This window comes from Leuciscus leuciscus (assembly GCF_965113295.1).
Source record: "Leuciscus leuciscus genome assembly, chromosome: 23".
Taxonomy (NCBI): Eukaryota; Metazoa; Chordata; class Actinopteri; order Cypriniformes; family Leuciscidae; genus Leuciscus; species Leuciscus leuciscus.
The window spans coordinates 11643267-11661486 of NC_138747.1; the positions used below are offsets into that span (position 1 = coordinate 11643267).

The window sequence follows — 18220 nt, forward strand, 5'->3', positions numbered from 1 at the left end:
AAAGGTACAAGACTATGTACTTAACAGTTTTAATGTGTTGGTTTGTCTTTCACAATTTATAAGTTATTGTTAAAAAACAATTCCCCTTTGGATACATTTTGTTTGTTAGTTTTGAAATTCGACTGTTGCACACTATTGTGTTTTCCTACCAGGAATGGCTAATATAATTCAATAATTAAAAATGATCATTTATATTTAAATGACCTGGATGTAGCTTATCAAGCAGTACCCAGCTAACACATATGGTATGATATTCATGCTTTAATTCCAATTAATACAACATTAATGGATCATTTTCAAGTTGCAGTCCTTGTTTAGGACAACAGGGATATATACTTTTCAAAAGCAGAAGCTAAGATTCATATCACTGTTAATTAAATGTATGAAATACAATGTCATTACTTTGTATGGAAACTTGAACTTGTCAGAGGTGCGGGAAGTAGGGGTACTGCATGATTGTAAATGCAACGCAAATTTTTGTTAATTTACATTTATTCTTTTTTTAGCATTTAGTCATTTATTTGTAATAAACACTTTAAGTGGGCTATTAAAAATATGTTGAATTATGATTTCTGAAACATATGCGCAGAGTGTGATGTCATGTTGTGACCGTTGCAGTTCAAAGAGTTCATCCACTCTACTCCTAAGCGCAAGTCCACCTTCGGTGTTGTGTGAGGTAGGCAGATTTTTTGTGTTAATTTTTATTTCCTGTTGCTGTGCAGGCTCTTTAATTATATATGGCAGTGTAAACAGCTCAATAACCCTTTTATTTAAAGGCTTAATTTATGTCCCGTAGACCGTTTCGTTGCATTACGATTGCAAGCAGTATCAATAATATCAAAAATATGATGTGCAGTCAAATGTCCCCATGTGTATGCAGTTTAAATGAGTGTTCTCGACGATACGCTTGTTGTGCCTCATGGAGTTTTTATGTGTTTTATACAGTCAATATTGTTTCTTATTCAAATGCCACCCCCCTCCCCTAAATAAATCAAAACACACAGAGCACCCCAAACCTAAAATATCTTCCCATCTTCCTCTGGTACTTGTGCATTAAAAAGCACAGTTTGCAAGAGAAGACAGATAATGCTACATTGTCTTATATGTCATGTAAAGATGATAAAAATAGAAATGTACAGGGTTTTTTTTTTTCTTCTAAAAATGACTGATTTGATTTATTTTATGAATATGATTTTACAATTTGGCAAATTACATTTTTCAGTTGACATTCTGTGCATATAAGCACATCAGGCTGAAATGCTTATGTGGGAATTCAGTGTCCATTTGTCTTAGTGTTCCTGGCCCTCGAGGCTTTTTAAAATCCTGTGGCTTTCACGTTAACCTACCATTAACACTGTGTAACATTTATGATTATCAGCTGCTCGGATGTGCGCAGTTCTCCATTTCTCTCCAGCCAGAGTGGCACTTTGCTTTGACTGGCAGATTAATTATGGAGTACATGTATGCGTTCCCTCTAGACTGCTGAGCCGGGGAGGTGGGAATCTGCCCTCATGTAAAGCAATGAGACTGGCACTCTGAGGACACAGCACCCCGGCCAGTGTGTATCTGCCAGACCTCGTTACTGGAACAGGGCTCCTTCGACGCCTCAGATCTCCCGGTCTGTGCACGCTGCCTTAAAGGAAATTCTCTGGCAGGCCTGAGATCAGCGCTGGCATCCGAGATGCCAGGATGAGCGGCGGTCTCATTGTGACAAGCCCTGATCTGCTGCAGGCTGTAATAAGCCGAACAATGCGCTCGGCTGGCAGTGTGCGCAGCGGAGCGATAATTGACACATCCTAAAAATGCGAGTAACGACTGGGTTATTAATGTTCTCACCCTGGGGGTGGTTTCAATGCAACCATTAAGCCTTTAATGGAGAGGGAAGACTGACATTTAAAAGCTGTTGCTGTTACCTACTTTTCCATTTAATGAAGATGAGTCTTCGAGCCGGCCGCAGCGAACAATTACAGCACTCAACATTCAGGCGCAACAATGAGCCGTTGCTATTTTAGTTGTTGTTTTCAAAAATAACTCGAGATCAGCGCCTGGGGCATTGGAAAAAATGAGGAATCTCCTTTTTACTCTGGGGCAGGTGAGCGTGTTTCCCACCACTCCCTGTTTTCCCTTTCATGATTGCTAAGACAACACAAGCCTTTTTTACACAGTGTAATAATGTTGTTGATATGGAAGACATGGCCAGAGTTTCGGTTAGGAGTAGAAAAGCCAAGGGCTTGTTACTAGGTTACATCACTGTTGTTGTTGTGAAGCGGTGTGCCAGGTCTTCAGGCGCTGTGGAAGGAGCTCACAGAGAGTGATTCCCCTCTGCCGAAGCCAAGTTACCATCCCCCCCCCCGACGGGGCCCTCTCCACCGCAAGTCTGCTTACTAATCCACACATCCATGTGCACACACAAGTTTGCTCGCGTTTGTTCCGTAAAGTAAATATTTATTGTTCACACTTTGAGTCGTAGAAACGGCATCTGAGAGAGCATACGGTGTGCCAAAGCAATTAATGTTCTCTTTTAACACTGTGATCGGATGATATTGAGTTTTGGAATGAGATTACTCACGAGTAAATGTCATCTTTGAATTACAGTAGGATTGTATTTAGGATTGTTTGTTTATTTTACCATGGGATTTCTCAAACATTGCTCAATGCTAACCAATAACATGATGAATATTAGCATTTTCACTGTTTGTGAGTTGATTCAACATGGTCTTATTGATAAAATCTACCTTGTGGATATAATTTCATAACATTATGATTTTAAAGACCATGCACAGATTCTCTCTCAAACACACACACACACACACACACACACACACACACACACACAAATATATGTATGTATATCTATCTATCTATACACACGTACGTACATATACATATTATATATATATATATATATATATATATATATATATATATATATATATATATATGTATGTATGTATTATATAAAATATATATAAAATATGTGAATATTTTTTCAACCACAAAGTAGCCAAAGTTTTAATGGCTGATACCTGTCGCCACTCATTCGCTTTTATTTTTCTATTTTCATTTTAGTTTTTGAAATTTAGTACTTAAACTTTATTTATTTTGTAGTACTTAAACTTTAGCTGATAATCATTATAAACTGAAAACTTTATTTCAGTTTTTCACCTATTATATTAACATCTAATATTTCTATTTGATTTTAGTTCAGCTTTATTTGAATTGATTTTGAATAGTTTTATTTAGTTAACAATAACTACACTGATCATGTGGAATTGTTTTTAGTTTACCTAAAACATTTACTCTTATGTCTTCTATGGTGTAAATAGTATTTTATTTTGGCTGCAACAAAGTATTCTCAAAGCAGTGACATGCATTTGTTGAAATCAATTCCTAGGGGTTTACTTGCATTAGTAGGCTGAACTGCCTAACTCTGTGGATGTGTGTGTAATGGCCACCAGCCATATCCCTTTTTCGTGCCAGTCAATGCATGCTCTTCTACGGAGTGGGGCCTGTTACTGAGTCGTCTGTACAGGTGCCACTGTTAATGAGGGGAGATGCTTACTGCATTTTACTGCCTGGCACGGCAGAGGTGTGCTAATTAACACAGCAGCACTCCTGAGTGTGTGTGGTGCATTTCTCGTTGATGTGCATGCAGTCAAAATGGCAGCAGCCCTGTAGCAAAGTAGGTGATGCTTGAGAACCGAGTCTTTATCTGCAGATTTCATCATTCAGAGTCATCGCAGGGATACTTCTATGGTTTGTGGGATGGCGATGTGAATATTAAGTGCACAGAGAGCCTCATTCTGCATGCATCATTTAGCGGTTTTGTACTGTATTAGTTTATTAGTCACAGCCTTAAAATACATTGTGCATTATGCACATGTGGTATGAGCAGCCTCACAAATATTCAAATATTTAAGTCCAAATTAGCCTTTAATCAGCTGTTTTGTTTTAAATATATATATATATATATATATATATATATATATATATATATATATATATATATATATATATATTGTAATGTAGAAGTGTTTAAAAGTTCTCCTGAAGTATTTTAGCATTGTTTTGGTTATCTTTACCAAAATTAGACTTCCTCTTAAAGTTTAAACTTGATATGAAAGTTTTGAACTTTACATCAGTTATTTTATTGCTGTTTTTTTTTTTTTTTTTTTTATCTGATCTTTTTGATATCTAACTCTTTAATTTTGATCAATAATTCAAAGTTTTTCTGAGCAATTCATTCTCTCCTGCCCACATTTTAATCTGTCACATTTCAAATGCATAGATGTTCATAATCGACAATTTAGCCTATGAACACACACCATTTTTTTTTACATGATTTGAAAAAGTTAAATGGTCCTGAAAAATAAATAGCCACACTTGTATTGTTCACAGTCAAAAATGACTGCACAAACAAATTCTTACTGAAAGCAAATTTTTTTAGATATCATCTTCAAATTTGGAACACAGCTTCTTTAGAATTATGGTTTTGACTTTCTCACAGTTTTTGATTCAAAATGTGTTTTGGAAAATATATAGCCTATTTCATATTAAAATTGAAAATGGTATTTTTGTGCCGTTTTCATGTTAAATGTACATTTTTATAACTTTTTTTCCCCCAAGTTCACTTTTTTGCACTTCAGCAATAATCTGCCAGGTGTCACCTTTAAAAATAGACCTTAAGTCTTTGCTCCAAAGCATCAAAGGTTTATGACCTTTTAAGTTGGAAATTTAATTTTCAGGTCCATGCTAAAAAGGTGAATAAATGCATAAATAACTACTGCATAAATATAATTTAGGACCATAGAATCCCCTAAAAATACAAAATATGAAATAAAAAAATAGTATCAAACTAAAATATAGTACAATAATAATAAAATAAAAAAATCTGTCATTTTTGACCGACATGGACAGTACCAGAAGGGGTAAGGTCACAAAAACTTTGTTTATTCTGAAAAAAAGAATAAAAATTCTGTTTAAAATAGTTTTAGATTACAATGCTGATATTTACAATTTCACTTTGAAAACCTTCAGACACTGGCTAACCTTACGTTAACATTTATGCATTTGGCAGACAGGCTTATCGAAAATCATGATTAGGCTATATATTTTACCAAATGCTTATTTGCCTTAGCTTTTATATGTTTTTGCTGCCTTCTGCCTGGCATTGCTTTTGGGATGCTTGATGGTTGCCTGTTTGTTGGAACATGCAGCAGTTTCAGTTTGTCGATGCAGTTTATTTCTGCAGTCTATGGGAAGATCAGATTGGATGCATGAAAAACTGAGGAGTCCACTGTGCTTTGATTTGATTTAATTTAATTAACAAGCGCCCAAAGGCGCTTATTTCCTGCATGTGAACGACGAGGATGCTAAATTTGAATTTTAAGTTTGCACTTCATACAGCTAGATCAGAGGTTCCCATACTCATGCAGGGAAAAATCTTTTAAATTAGAGGGTCATGACTCACCTTTATGGAAATGACACAATGATGAAAAAAAAGTGTCTGTCATAGAACTGGCCTCACAGACATCTCATTTATCAGATTTCAGAGGCTCGTGCTCGCTTTCCGCCATTCTAGAGGAATTTCAATGAGGGCGTCTCTTTCGGTTCCCGAGAGAACCGGGGAGGTATTTTTAAACTGAGGTTCGTCTGAATAACATCTGGGATATTCCCTCCCCTGGTGCCTTTTTTCCAGTCGTGTTGTCATTTTCACGATAATAAGTTCTTTAGAGTGTGGATGGGTTATGCCGTCTGACCGTCTACCTATGCGACGGGACGAGCCTCGCGCCATTTTAAATCAGAGGGGGCAGCGTGCCTAAAACACAAGGTTGTTTGTGGGTGTAGGGTGAAGCCGCAGACGGGAATAAGAGCCCGTGTCGCACAGTGACGACGATTCTGAGGCCTGTTTACAACGCAGACGAGATGGTGAGGGGGAAGGGTAGAGGGAGATAGAAAGGGTTACGCTACCCTCAGGAGAATTGGAATTTCTTGTGAACCAATCCCCCATTTGGCTGGCAGTTGTGAAAACAATTCCGCAGCATTTACTCAGTTTGCGGCTCGGATTACTGTTGTGTGAGTCAGCTGCAGGGTGCAGGCCGGAGGTAGGAGGTGGGTCAGACGGCTTGGCCAGTCTGTTCAGCTCAGTGTTTTTTTGTTTTTTTTTGGTTTGTCTGCAGATCAGCGTCTGTTCTGGAGCTTCTCTCCAAAGAGAAACGCTGCCTGTTTGAATGTGCTAATTAAAATGACATTGGTTCCAGCTGGAGTGGTTCTAACTATTGAAGTGTCGACGTGCTTCAGAAGCAATCACTCATATCTTGACAGTGTCGGGCAATATAATGATCCCCTCTCTTGCTCTTCTCTGCAGGTTTCATTTTTGACTGACACCGACAAAAACAGTGATCTGAGGGAGCCCCTTCATTCTCACCGCACCGGATCGTCACCCCTCCTTCGCCGCAGCCGCCGACACTCAACCTGCCATCATGACGTCGGAGCTGGAGAGCAGCTTGACCTCCATGGACTGGTTGCCGCAGCTGACCATGCGGGCGGCCATTCAGAAAGCAGATGCCCAGAACACTCACGGGCCAGGCATGGCTAAGAAGAGCGCCCTGCTGGACCCCAACACCACACTGGACCAGGAAGAGGTGCAGCAGCACAAGGACGGCAAACCGCCGTACAGCTACGCCAGCCTCATCACGTTCGCCATCAACAGCTCGCCAAAGAAGAAAATGACACTGAGCGAGATCTACCAGTGGATCTGTGACAATTTCCCCTATTACAGGGAAGCCGGCAGCGGGTGGAAGGTAAGGGGCGAAGTGCTGACTGTAAGCGTCCTTTAATTTGTCATTATTTGCTTTCTGCCCGTCAGAGACATTTGCATGCACATGAGTGACGTCCCTCCACTTAAATTCAATCAGTGTACCAAATCAGCCCTGAATTTAGTCAGAGGAGACTGCCAAGGTTAATGTGTGAAATTATTCTCATTTCTTATGCTGTCAAGGCTTTTTTTTTTTGCCTTTCCTCGCCAAGGAACATTTAGAAAATATCAAAGCAACAGCCACGCTGCTACTTTGCAAAGCGCCATTCGGATATGTTTATGACCATTAATATTTGACACAGTATCTTGTCTCTCTAGACACAAGAAAATAAAGGCTCTTTTTGCAGACACAAGTGTGAGAAGGAAGTGTGTTGATATTCACCCAGCCAGATCCAGCCACACAAGCCATAGAAGAAAAAAAAAACTCCCTTTCATGGCTTGTATTATTGATGCCAGATGCCTTGATAGAAGTCCATTATGTTGGAGAGAGCCATTGCTGTGTCACCATCTCAAGGAGCATATGATATACAGAGATGAAGCCGTGCTGATTGCCTTTTAAAGAGCGGAGATGGAAATTGATATTAGAATGAGCTTTCCAATCAGTTGACATTTATTGGCAATAGAATTGGTAGCACAGCTTTATTGCAGACTGACAAGATGTATGTGGTTCATATCCGTGCGAGACGCGGCCCTGTTCGTGCTTGTGCTTGTGTGTGTGTGTGTGTCTATCTGTTGGTGAGCATATTTTTACACCCACCACCCTCTTTTGCTCTGCTATGAAACGGATATTTATGTCCGTGTAGATACAAGAGCAACAGATGATTTTGCAAGTTTAAAAATCACCTTAAAATATTTTTATAGATGCAGTTTTTACTTGATAACTATAATCAAAATAACAAATCAAACATGCAGCTTTATAAACTCCCACCTCTATTGTTATCTGTGAATTATAGAGCTTTAGAGTTTCTGCTTATTTATCAATCCTATTTCTTAAAGTTTTCTTTCCTCCAGAAGCGTAATGGAAAAAAAAATTCCCCTCAAAAGATTTGTTTGCAGATATCTTAGGTGAGTTTGAGGGTCAGTGTGGCGCTTTTATTCGTTAAAGACTAACCTTTTTATTCTCTTGCTAGAAACGTGCTCACACTTTGTCCGTGGTACCTGGAAAGATGGCTCTAATTTAATGCATTTTGGACAGACATAACAAATGGATTTCTGCGGTTTTCACTGAAATCGCTGTACAAGGTTGCTGCCCTGACACGTTTACCGGGAGACGGCTTTCCATTTTCCTGGAATGTAGCCTTTTTTCAAAAGCCTTGTGGAAAGAGGCGACCCACTGCTGTTGTCAATGATGGCTGTTAATTGCCACATTCCATCTCTATATCATGTATTGTTACAGCTATTATATTAAAGATCTAGCAGCCTATCAATTTAAAAAAAGGCCAAATATACATTCTGTAGTGTGTTGTCATTCCTTTGTTTATACGAAGGCTAAGTTAGATAATTGAAGGTGGTTCTGTTTCTTTTTTTTATTTATAAATCTATAGGTTGAAGATACAGCTGAAATCAAATGCCGGCCAGTCTCTGAAAGTGCTATGTTGCTGTCCTACTATGTGATGTGGAAAATGGCTTTCAGGATATTGCAGCAGAAACGCATCTCCTAGGCGGAAGAGTGTGTACTGATGGGAAAACGGAGCTATGGAGTTGGTGTTAAGAATTGTATAACAGCAATACGAGTGTTGCTTTTAATAGGCAGGAGAGCGTGAATCTCACTCCGACCGCCATCGACTATTATTTTAGAGAGATCCTTTGTCTCTGAAGTGCACGCTGCTATATTTGTGAGTTTCCACATATACCGAGTGTGGCTGGGGTGAATGTAGGTCTGTGTGCAGTCATCGCCCTCCATCTCTCCACAACCCCCCTGAGATGTCGGCAGCAGGAATTTACGACCCAGCGCACGCACACGTCTGTTCTCTATGATAATTCTAGCTGTGCCGGAGAGATGAGACTGGGCTAATCCAGGCGGCGGCAACTCATTTAGTCATCTCAATAGAACTCCATTAGCCAACACTTTTAAGAAAGATCAATAAGTGCTGTCAATAAGAATAGATAATTCATCAAGGTCAAAAAATATGCAGTATTAGGGGAGACAGATATGCAGTTTGAGATTAATTTGACCACATGCAGTTACTGTAGAGTAGGATTGTAACCAATTAACTTTTTTCTGTGGCTGGTTCATTTTTTTTCAAGTCACTTGTTTTTGTTTTTTCTAGCCATTTGTATTTATTTTTTAGTTCAAATATATAAAATTACTCACTGATGTGAAATTGAACAGATTATTTCTAATCTGTAAGAACTTTTACATTTTGTATTTACTCTGTCTTTGGCTTTATAGTGGACATTTTTGGATTTTATAAGTTATAGCAGTGTGCAGGATGACTTCTCTTATACACTACCAGTTAAAAGGTTGGGGTCAGTAAGATATTTTTTACAAATAAATTCATACTTTTATTCTGTAATAATTAGGGCTGCCCCCAAAAAGTCGACTTAATGTCAGTCGACTAGAAGAGGCTTAGTCGACCAAAATTGTATTAGTCATTTAGTCGCAGAAAAAGAAAAAAAAAACCTTGTTGCGAAGTCTGTGAGGGACAGATCGTTAACGGCGGGTCCTTGTGGTAATTACAGTATGTCGCCTCGGTCAGGAAATCCAAATGTTGGCCTATCGTCCATCGACCACAAATTTGGGTTATCATTTGAAACATGCAAGTTGCAACTTTACATGGCTGCTTGCTCTAATGTTAAACTTTATGCGTGCGCTTGAGCATGGAATAGGCTATATGATGCCTATATTAAACGCTCATTATGGTTTAGTATTCTCCTCAGTGTATGTGTGTGTGTATATATATATATATATATATATATATATATATATATATATATATATATACACACACACACACACACACACACACACACACACACACACACACACACACACACACACACACACACACACACACACACACACACACACACGGCTGTCTATTAAACCTTTGACAAGTCCGATTACAGCGAACATTAAAATCTGCGTTTACTCTGTCGCTGAACCAGAGAGAGCAGTTGTCATGTATAGGTATGAAACAGCTTCACATACAGTCTTTTCAATAACACATTATCATTTCCGTGTTACAAATGTTCAAATTATATCAGAAGTACTTATGTTTATAAAGTTTATAGCTTGGATCTAAACACTTATGTCTATGTTAGCGATGAAAATAAATTGACACATCAAATATGAAGTGGTTCAAATTCTGGATAAAGCACATAAGGGTTCAGAGTCATTTTCCTGGCACGCAAGAGCTTGCTAGTAGTCTATACTTTGAGTTTCGATAAATTTTTGTGACGCGCTCCACTAACTTCACGTGAAGAAAACCGTGATGGCAGAAAGCGCCATCCTGTTTGTTTTCTTTATTTTACAAAAGCACAGTGTTTTGTTTTATTGTGAGTGTAGTGTACACAAATAAAATTAGACCCTTTACAGTTTCGAATGATGTCTTGCTCTTAATTTTCGAATGATGTCTGACCCTAATTTATGCCATTAATGACAGACTATTTTCCGCTGACATAATGAGACAAAATCATTTGGCATTGTGCCGATTTGTGTCGTGGAAGTCTAACTACTTCAGTCCAGTGTAGGGCTGTCAAAATAGCTCAAAAATGACGTTCGAATATTCCCTCTAAAAAACACACGAATATTCGAACTATTCGAACATCTGGTTGCGCATTTTGTCAATGACGCGCATTACATCAATAAGGACAAATTAATACAAAGAGATACATAACTACTTGTGTAGGTAGTTAATTTAAGTTTAAACATATTTGACAATGTATTACAACACAAAACCAAGTAAATAAACTAATGGCCAAGACCGCAGACCTCAATCGCAGGCACTCTCTCCCTCTCTCGCCCTCGCGCTCTCTCTGCGCATAACAGTTTAAATTAACAACAACAATAAGCACATGTTGAGTGCTGATCAAGAGTTTTGTGCAAGCAATTTAAGGTCGCGACTCTTGTCCCAAATATAGCAGGCTTCATTCAGTGATTGAAACAAATTTATTAACATTAATTGAAGTTTTACAGTATAGAACCGACATTGAAAGCTCCGAGCGGGCTGTGCTGTGGTAAACATGGAACATTTCCGTTTAGGTTCATAAAAAATAAAGTGCTATTAAAAAAACATTCTTGGTGCTTGTATAAAAAAATAAAAAAATAATTGTCATTATGCCATGCTCATTTGGGTGCACATTTTCGAGATGTGACTTCATGTTGCTAGTGGTCGAATAGCTGTATCTTACATAGCTTGCATACTACTTTATCTCGCGGCTCCACAATTTTACCTTCTACCGACCAAAATCCAAAGTACTTCCAGACATGGCTTTTTAGATTTTGGGGGGTTAAAATCACTTTCTCTGCTGCGGTCGAGTTGGGCTCTGCACTTTCTGCCATCTTCCATAAGTCAACTTTCAGCAGTCACGCTGTGCTAGACAGTGCGACTCGTGTGACCTGTCCCTGACGCCTCACGGCAGCGCACCCACTCGCAAAGCAGACAGCCGCGCGGCCCGCGCCTCTGCTTCCGCGGGCGTGTTTTTCCATATTCGAAATTCACATTCGAATATAAATTTTTACGTTCGAATTTCTGCTTTTTAAAACTATTCGAATATATATTCGACTTTAGAATATTCGTTGACAGCCCTAGTCCAGTGATGAAAAATGTGTGTCCAGGAAATGGGAAGCCTCAGGTGCCGCTTCACTCACTGTCTCCTCATGGAAAGGTAAATTCGACTCAGATGTAGATGCCTCTTTTTCTCCTCGCTCATCTTTCTGTGATTTCTTTAAAAAGCGTAATATTGAAGTTTGTGCATCTGCTATTGTCACCACGTCAATGAACTCTCACTGGTAAAGAAAACTAATCTCTGCAAGTTGTATTTTTTTTATTGTTCTATTTATTTTGTACTTTTATAACACAAGAGATGCTTTTCAGTTTTGTTGCTGATTGTGACCCAATAGCTTTTTTTATCAGCCCTCAAAATATGACCTATGCAAGAGTGCATTTTGTTTTATTAGTATTATTATTATTAGTATTATAGTATATAGTACAGTAATATAGTATATTATATGCAGGTATGTTTATACATGTATACAATCCCACAGTGGTTTGAATTAAAGATCAAATTCTTGTATATGATTTGAATGAAACAATCCAGTATTGCTGCCTTGGAACAGCAGGGTGGTGTTCAATTTTGTAGCCACTACACGCATACAAGATATTGCTTAGACTGTCACCACTAGAAGTAATCCTCCATCCCTATTGAAAGCTCTTATGTAATACACTCGTCTTTGTCCGGTTCTCATAATTCCAAGTTATCTGCATGGAAGCTACCTCGGTGTAAAGAGTGAAAGAGCAAATTAGATTAATTTGACATCTATCAGGTTGAGAGGCTCACTGTTCCCCGTCAAACGCACTTGTCACTGATGAGGTGTTTAATTCTGTCAAGATGCTTAGCACCCAGTCACCCTCTGAGTCTCTGCATTTGACACCAGAAACTGTCTCTGGTTAAAGCAAAAGCCATCGCAACCTACCTGATCCGAGCGTTCCAGCATCTTCATCTCGTTTGACCTCAGAGCACTTATATAGAAGCTGTAACGGAATGCAACCAGGCTAAACCTCAGTTTAAAAGCATTAAATGTATGGATGTTAGAGGATTATGGAGGACCCGAGCCATGCGAAAGCTCTTGTTATCCGCAGAGAATTTTCAATCTCTGTTTACACAACAGGTTTGTAATCCGGCCACAGAGCAGGCCGTAATCTGATCAGGCACTCTGAAAACGTGCGGCGCTAACAGATGTGACAGCGCGGCCTGCTTATGATGGCTTTGCCACGGCTGCTGCTCTTTAGAATACACAATGCGGTTCTGGCATTTTCTCGCCTAATTGCTCCCTTATGATTTACCAGTAGTGCTTCGGGAAGGCCGGGTGGCTTTTCAGGTCATTGCTTTACCCGCTTTTGAACCCTGAGTCTGAATCTCAATGTGCAGGAGACTGCTCGTCTGAAACGCCGCCGAAAATCCAGAGCAGTTCTCGCATCTTAACCAGGTTAAATATGCTCAAAATGTTTGTTCTTGAATCTCTGCTGTCGCTACCGGCATGATATTCTCCCATTTCAACACCTGCATGCAGGCGAAAAAGTGTGCAAATGCATAATTCCTCACAAACGGCGTAGCCGTTGACACTCCAAAGCTGTTTCGGCCTGCAAAAATGGATAAATGCAATAGGCGAGTTTGAGTCTTGCCCTGTTTAAAACCGCTGTTGGCACTTGTAGAGTGTCCGAACCTTCCTCTTTGATCTCATTATGAAATGCAAATGCTCACCAACCTAAACAGATCAAAGGTTGCACCCACTGCTGGGCAGCCGACATAATAATGGAAGCCAGGGGCAATTGACCGTTTTTTTCCCTAATAAGTGATTTGGGGGACCGCTTCACCACCCCAGGGCGTTATTTACTTGCAAGCCGGGAACACTATCTCTTAAGTAACTAAACAGCCCAAATCCCAGCTCCCCTTGCTTTTATTTAAATGTGGAAGCACAGGTATTGCACTCGTCCTATCTCTCGACTCAGGCTTGGTATGCAGGGTTTGGAATATTAAGATGTAAAATTGCTTCAGCGCACTCTGATTTTCAGTTTAATCCTCCAGCCAGGATCATTACGTGGTCGGGCATTTCATTTTTAAACGGCTTCCTGATTTGTTTTTTTTCTTTCCTAGACTTCTTTTTTCTAAAAATACAGTCACCTTCAGTGCATCAGATTTGATCATCTAATGTGCAATTATTGGGCCTGTGTTGTTGCATACATTTAGTACGCAGCCTCTCTCTATCTCTCTGTGTTTTTAATTGTGGTAGCAGCAGAAGTGGCTGTGTCGGTGGTGGGAGTGGTGGTGAATCATGCCGTAGCCAGTTTGATCCTGCTGTTTGTCTGGCTCTCGTGTCAGGAAGCTCCCGCCTGGCCGCCCGCCTACCAGCCTCACCTTGCCCCATCCCACTCGTACCCCGCCGCTCACTCAGAGTAGGTGGGCAGAAAGCGTAGCGGCTCACCAGGTGGAGCTGGCAGAGAGGGCACTCGCTACACCTCGCAAAGCACAGAGTTGACTTTGGCAAAGCTTGCGGAAGAGATTGACGTCTTGAAGCATTTTATCCAGTGGTGCTGTAACCAGTCATGATCTATTCTTTGTCTTTAAAAAGGGAATGCACTACTTTTGACTACTTCAGTACTTGGCAGGTAGATCAAACGACTAGTTAAATATTCTAGGGAGAGATTGTCATTCTCTGTACACTAACGTTCAAACATTTGGGGTTATTCAGATTGTTTTTATGTTTAAAGTTTTAAGTAAATGTTTCTAAGGCTGTATTTATTTGATCAAAACAGTAATATTGTGAAATATTGTTATTTTAAAATAACTGTTTCCTATTTTTAATTTAGATAAAATGCAGTTTATTCATGTAATGGCGAAGCTGTAGCCTGGATGCCAGCCGGACTTAGCCCTGCCCACCAAATTTGAGGTCAGGAAGTTCGGTCTGGACTTGATCCGTTGTGGAGCAACTCTGCTCGAACCAGAGTTGTTCTGACCTATCAAATTGTCAGGGCGGGCTTTATACGATGATTGACAGATGATCAACAGTAACGTAATCATCCTTGTCACCAAAGAGTGCTTGGGTTGCGATAAGGTTTGTTTGCTGTATTGTCGAGTTCTAATCCTAAACGGAGAACTTGTTCCCGTTGTACCCATTATATATGCATTCACATTTTACTATATCTCTCAAAAATGATGACCGTGTTGGTAAGTACTCTGTGTATCCTTAAAATCTTTTTTACAACACCGGCAAAGATCGTTTACATTCATCTTCTTTTTTTTTTCTTCTTTTTTTTACTTATTGCTTTAAACAACAAAACAATACAATATACAATTTTAGAGCCAGGGGAGCAAAGAAAACATGCAAATATATGTATAATATATATAAATATATATATATATATAAATATAAATATATATATATAATAATATATAATATAATATAATATAATATCTCATCTTCTACTACTTCCATTGTGCATGCAGTTGAGTCACTTACTCTGTTGCTCTGATTGGTTGTAGGTCTATCCAATTGAGTGCGGAGGCATTTGCTTTCCTGGTTCGGTTGAAATACGCCCCCATAATCACAGCCCAGTGGAGCAGTATCAGACTCATATTCTGACTAGTATGACGACGTCAGGCTAGCAAAGCTGAATTTTCAGCAGTCATTACTCCACTGTCTTACATGATCCTTCAGAAATCATTTTAACTCTATAATATGCTGATTTTCAGACTTTTTTTTTACTATAGGGTACAACTACAATACAACTATTGTTTGTGTGTTGCTGTTGGATTAGGGATGGGCATTCGATTACATTTTCTTAGTCGATCGTCGGGAGAATTAACGATCGACTATCGATTAATCATTAATATTTTTATAAATTAAAAATGCAATGAAAATACAAAAATACAGTTTGTTTGTCCTCGATGAGATCTTTATTACAAGAAGATCAACTTGTGGCAGTGAAACTGGACGTTCGGTAGACTTGAAGATTCCTGCGGTGCTCTAAACCAGCGGAACCTGCAGCTGCGAGCCGGCGTTCTTAAACAGAGACCCATGGCCACTTCATCCGTTTTCTGTGATCGGATAGCTATCCGGTCGTGAAAAGACCAAATCTAAATGCCCTCCGAAACGCATTCGAGACGGATTTAAATCCGATCGCTCAAACCACTTTATACTTTATATCTGAGACGCATTCCAGACGAAACTGGACAAGAGTAAATGCATCTGGTTGTTGAAACCACATATGTAAATTTGACTTATCCCAAAAATGATAAGAAATAAACGTGTGAGAGCGTGCTATATGTCATGTTATGTCCAGATATGACGACGCTACTTCAACACGCATCACCACAGATGAGCATCTATTCATCAAGCCAACGTGCAAACTATCGCAAATCAAAGTGAAAGTCATTCATCAACACACAATCATCTTCATTAAAAGTAAAGAACCGAAATGATCTTACCAGGGCTGTTGCCGCAATATCTTGTTGCGGTCTTTGATTTAGAAATTTTCGCTGATGATCAATAAAATGCAGCTCATATCAGTTGCTTTCGATGACGTGCAACAATTTAAATATGCATATAGCGCGGGAATTCAAGATCGGATTTATATCCGTTTTGCAAAAACACATTTATGTTACCAGGTGTAAATGGAATCGTTTTGATAAATCAGATAGCTATCCGATCTGAGAAAACGCATGAAGTTCCCATAGAACTTCTGCACCAGTCTACTGATTTCTGTTGAGAAAGATAAGCATGTTGACATGATCTGGGATCAGACGCGACCGCAACCTGATGACAGCCAGTCCAGCCGCCGAAAACACCCGCTCTGAGGGGACTGACGTTGCCGGGATGCACAGGTACCTCCGCGCTAAAATTAATTCCATTGCTTCAAGACTCACACTACGCAACGCAACCTGCATTAGTTTAATCGATAACAAATAAACGTGATCGACGAAATTCTTAACGATCAATTATCGATCGTCGATTAATCATGCCCATCCCTATGTTGGATTGCTTCAATGTTATTATATTGTTATTTTTCATCTATTAAAAATTCTGTTTCATTTATTTGCATGTCATTTAAAAAGTTTTTCCATTTTTCCAACGCCCAGTTGTGATGCAGTTGCGTGTGGTTGCTGCTCTGACCAGACCATTATTCAAAAACAATAATCAAGTTGCGCTATTAATGTTTTCATGATCAGTAACTGCTGTTACTTTTGAGTAGTCGTGTCCATGCTTTATTTTAAAAGTACAATACAAATATATATTGTGAGTAAGCGTTTACAGACAGCAAGAAGCCAGTGATCCCTTCTGTCCATGTAGGTTTATACTTCACTCACTAAACATCAATCATTTGTCCTTCATTGATTGATTTAACCCAATCTACAGTAATAATGAGACCTGTTACACAGTCAATACCTGACATGGAACATTTAATCCTGGGTGAACTGTGAATGTCGGCCTCTTTAGCTTTTCTTATTGCTTGTAAAATAGCAGCCACCTTTCCATCAGACACTTAGGGGTTAAAAGCAGATGAAGATTCTGAACTGCTTTGTTTTATAGCTAAAAATAAGTTAATAAGCTCTGTGCTCTTTTTTTTTTTATGATGTATTCACTGCTTTGTTGGGCATGCTTTATTTTGAATATAGTCACAGCTGAAGGGGTTGCTTGTCCTCTCATACCTTATAGCTCAACTTCCTGTTTTCATATTTCCATCTACGTACGTTTTTTACCTCCTCCCCCGCAGAAGTTAATTGCCATCTTCTGCTTAAGATACTTGTTTTTGCTTTTCTCTGTAAACCACTTTATAAATAAATAAAAAATCTTCAGCACGGTTATCATGCCAACCTTTAAACAAGTCAGCAGCTTCCCTCATTCTGGCGAGGATGCCCGGCTCTTTATTAATTGAGGCTGGGATGACCTGAACATGGCCTCTCGTCGCTGCTGTGATTTGGCCCCAAGAGAGAGGCGCTGAGCCATGATGAATTTGCACATGCTATAAATAGAGTCTGGTCCTTGGAATCCGCCTTTAACATAGAATCTACTCTCTGAAATCTGCTTAAGCTGGAGTTGGTCGGTCTGTCGCTGCCGCAGGCATTATACAAAGAAGAAAAAAATGAAATTGTAATTTTCATAAATGGTTGTGCAGTTCACTTTGAAAAAGATTTTCTTCATCTCCGATTTTTAATGAATTGTGTGTCATGGATTCTCCTCTTCTCTCTTCTAGGCCTCCTGGTCAATGTTTTGAAATAATGAATTGTCTATAATTAAAGTAATCTGGTGTTCCTATAGAATTGTTATTCGATGGAAATGCAGATATTTTACATTTCAGATGTTATAGAGTCAGTGACTGACAATAATGCTTATTTTTGTATTTATTAAATTGTTCAAATGTATATTAATGCAATTCTTACATAGTGACACACACACCTCTTCTGAGACTAGTATGTATTCAATTTTGTTTTTATATAAAGTTGGTAGAACTTGACATCTTATTTAGTTTTATTTTTGAATAACTATACCTAGCTCTCGCCATGAACATAGCCATAAAAACTGGAATGGCGTTAAATGAAAGAAAAATATTAAATAAATATATTTAATACGTTTTTTTTTAACGTTTTTTTTTTACATTTTCCATTATCATGGAAACTCTTATATATCACTGTCACTATATCCTCTGTCTTTCTGTCTACTCGTATTTGTGAATGAGGAGA

The 18220-nt window shown here is 38.9% G+C and overlaps 1 protein-coding gene across 2 annotated transcripts in view; it reads left to right on the forward strand.

Moving 5' to 3' along the window:
- Positions 1–18220, forward strand: part of foxj3 (forkhead box J3) — a 96165-nt gene that overhangs the window by 33714 nt on the left and 44231 nt on the right. For both annotated transcript variants that reach the window (XM_082155176.1, XM_082155177.1), the window contains exon 2: positions 6368–6803. In XM_082155176.1, coding sequence (XP_082011302.1) covers positions 6483–6803 — 321 coding nt within the window. In that variant the 5' untranslated portion in view covers positions 6368–6482. The remainder of the gene's footprint in view (positions 1–6367; positions 6804–18220) is intronic.